At 34.0% G+C, this 1,631-nt stretch overlaps 1 protein-coding gene across 6 annotated transcripts in view; it reads right to left on the reverse strand.

Moving 5' to 3' along the window:
- Window positions 1–53: 53 nt before the first annotated feature.
- The window catches only part of LOC110441616, a 38,103-nt gene continuing 36,525 nt past the window's right edge, over window positions 54–1,631 (reverse strand). For all 6 annotated transcript variants that reach the window (XR_002461891.1, XM_021484807.1, XM_021484806.1 and 3 more), the window contains one exon: window positions 54–327. Coding sequence is in view for 5 of the 6 variants with exons in the window: in XM_021484807.1 (XP_021340482.1) it covers window positions 159–327 (169 nt within the window). In the remaining variant the exon portion in view is untranslated. The remainder of the gene's footprint in view (window positions 328–1,631) is intronic.

Consider the following 1,631-nt stretch of genomic DNA (forward strand, 5'->3'; position numbering starts at 1 on the left):
GAAACATTGCCGTTATGAATACTTACCCATCTGTTAGAGAAGATATTAAATATGAGCTAGGTGTCTGAGAAACATTGCCGTTATGAATACTTACCCATCTGTTAGAGAAGATAATAAATATGAGCTACGTGTCTGAGAAACATTGCCGTTATGTATACTTACCCATCTGTTAGAGAAGATATTAAATATGAGCTACGTGTCTGAGAAAAATTGCCGTTTTGAATACTTACCCATCTGTTAGAGAAGATATTAAATTTTTTCACCAATATTTCGTTGATCATGTCTCTGTCTGCTGTGACGACGTTTAAGACATAACCATTGTACCACCTGTTTGTCATAAAACAAATGTAAACTGACAAATTTTGTGCTGATAATGCATTTTTTTAATATGCAGTTGTTCATGTGCGACTTTTATGTTTTCATTACTACTAAAAAAGGGTATATCAAGCTAGAAGCGAAAAGTTAAGAACTCTGCCAGTAGATTATATTTTGGAATGGCAGTCTACCGCATTACGTCCCTTTGACGCGCCTCAAACACCACCACTCTTGTGACAAAAGTTGCTGACGCGCGTAAGGTAGTTCCGGTGTAACTAAGGTTCGGCGTCTACGTTGTGAGGGTGTTGACATCTTCAGTGTGTCAATCTATAAATGTCGTTTTGATGACATATATGGTGACATAGGACCATCATAATGCGGGGTTGCCATTCAATATCAAAGATTTTAAGATGATCGAGCAGATAACATGGACGATAAAGGTAAACTTCCTTATTCTTTGAGAAAAGCTTCCACATTTAAAAAAAATTCATTCTGTGAAATAAGTCCGTCTTTATATCAAGGTGTAAATGGAACGTTATGGACACTATCCAGATACGTTTTTTCGACAAAACAAAAACGCTTTACTCCCACCGGGACTATTCTGTAAGAACCCATGATCGCACTAAACTTATTTTTATGTTATTGTCGTCCGATAACCAACAATTTCTCAACTCTTACAAAGTTACATATTTGTGTATATTGGCAGTGTTTTTCGGGAATTTTTCATAAGTATATTTTGAACGATCGCACTTTTTTAGAGAGGGGGGCTGGATTCACATTGACAGAAAACACTGATGGGTACACAGGTAAGTTAAAAAAGGTCTTTTAAGGAAATAACAATAATAAAAACGGTTTACCATTCACTGTTACAAGAAAAAGAGATTATAGACTACATTTGTAAACAACATTTATTAAAATGGGTTCTCTTTTTTTTGTTTATAATTTGATAAAACATACAATTGTAATCCCAGTCACAGTAAAATCATGCATAGGTTAACAAATCTAATTTTAGAATGCTTTCACCTGTGTATGTCTGCTCCAATGATTACAACATGAAAATCAGACACTACTTCAGAGATTTGAAACATTTCTTGATATACTTTTAATTTCTTTTGTATAAAACAAGAAAGCCTTCCTTTTTGGAATAGTATCACAACACTTGTCCATGTTGATGTGCAGGTTTAAATGTGTAATCTATTCTTGTGAAAAAATATTAAAACATTACCAGTAAAAAACTCAATATCATGATAAATCCCATTATATGGTTTCAGATTCTATCACTGTCAAGGGAGGAAAAAGATATTGTTTACTGTGCT

The sequence above is a fragment of the Mizuhopecten yessoensis genome, unplaced genomic scaffold, assembly GCF_002113885.1.
Source record: "Mizuhopecten yessoensis strain PY_sf001 unplaced genomic scaffold, ASM211388v2 scaffold716059, whole genome shotgun sequence".
Lineage (NCBI taxonomy): Eukaryota > Metazoa > Mollusca > Bivalvia > Pectinida > Pectinidae > Mizuhopecten > Mizuhopecten yessoensis.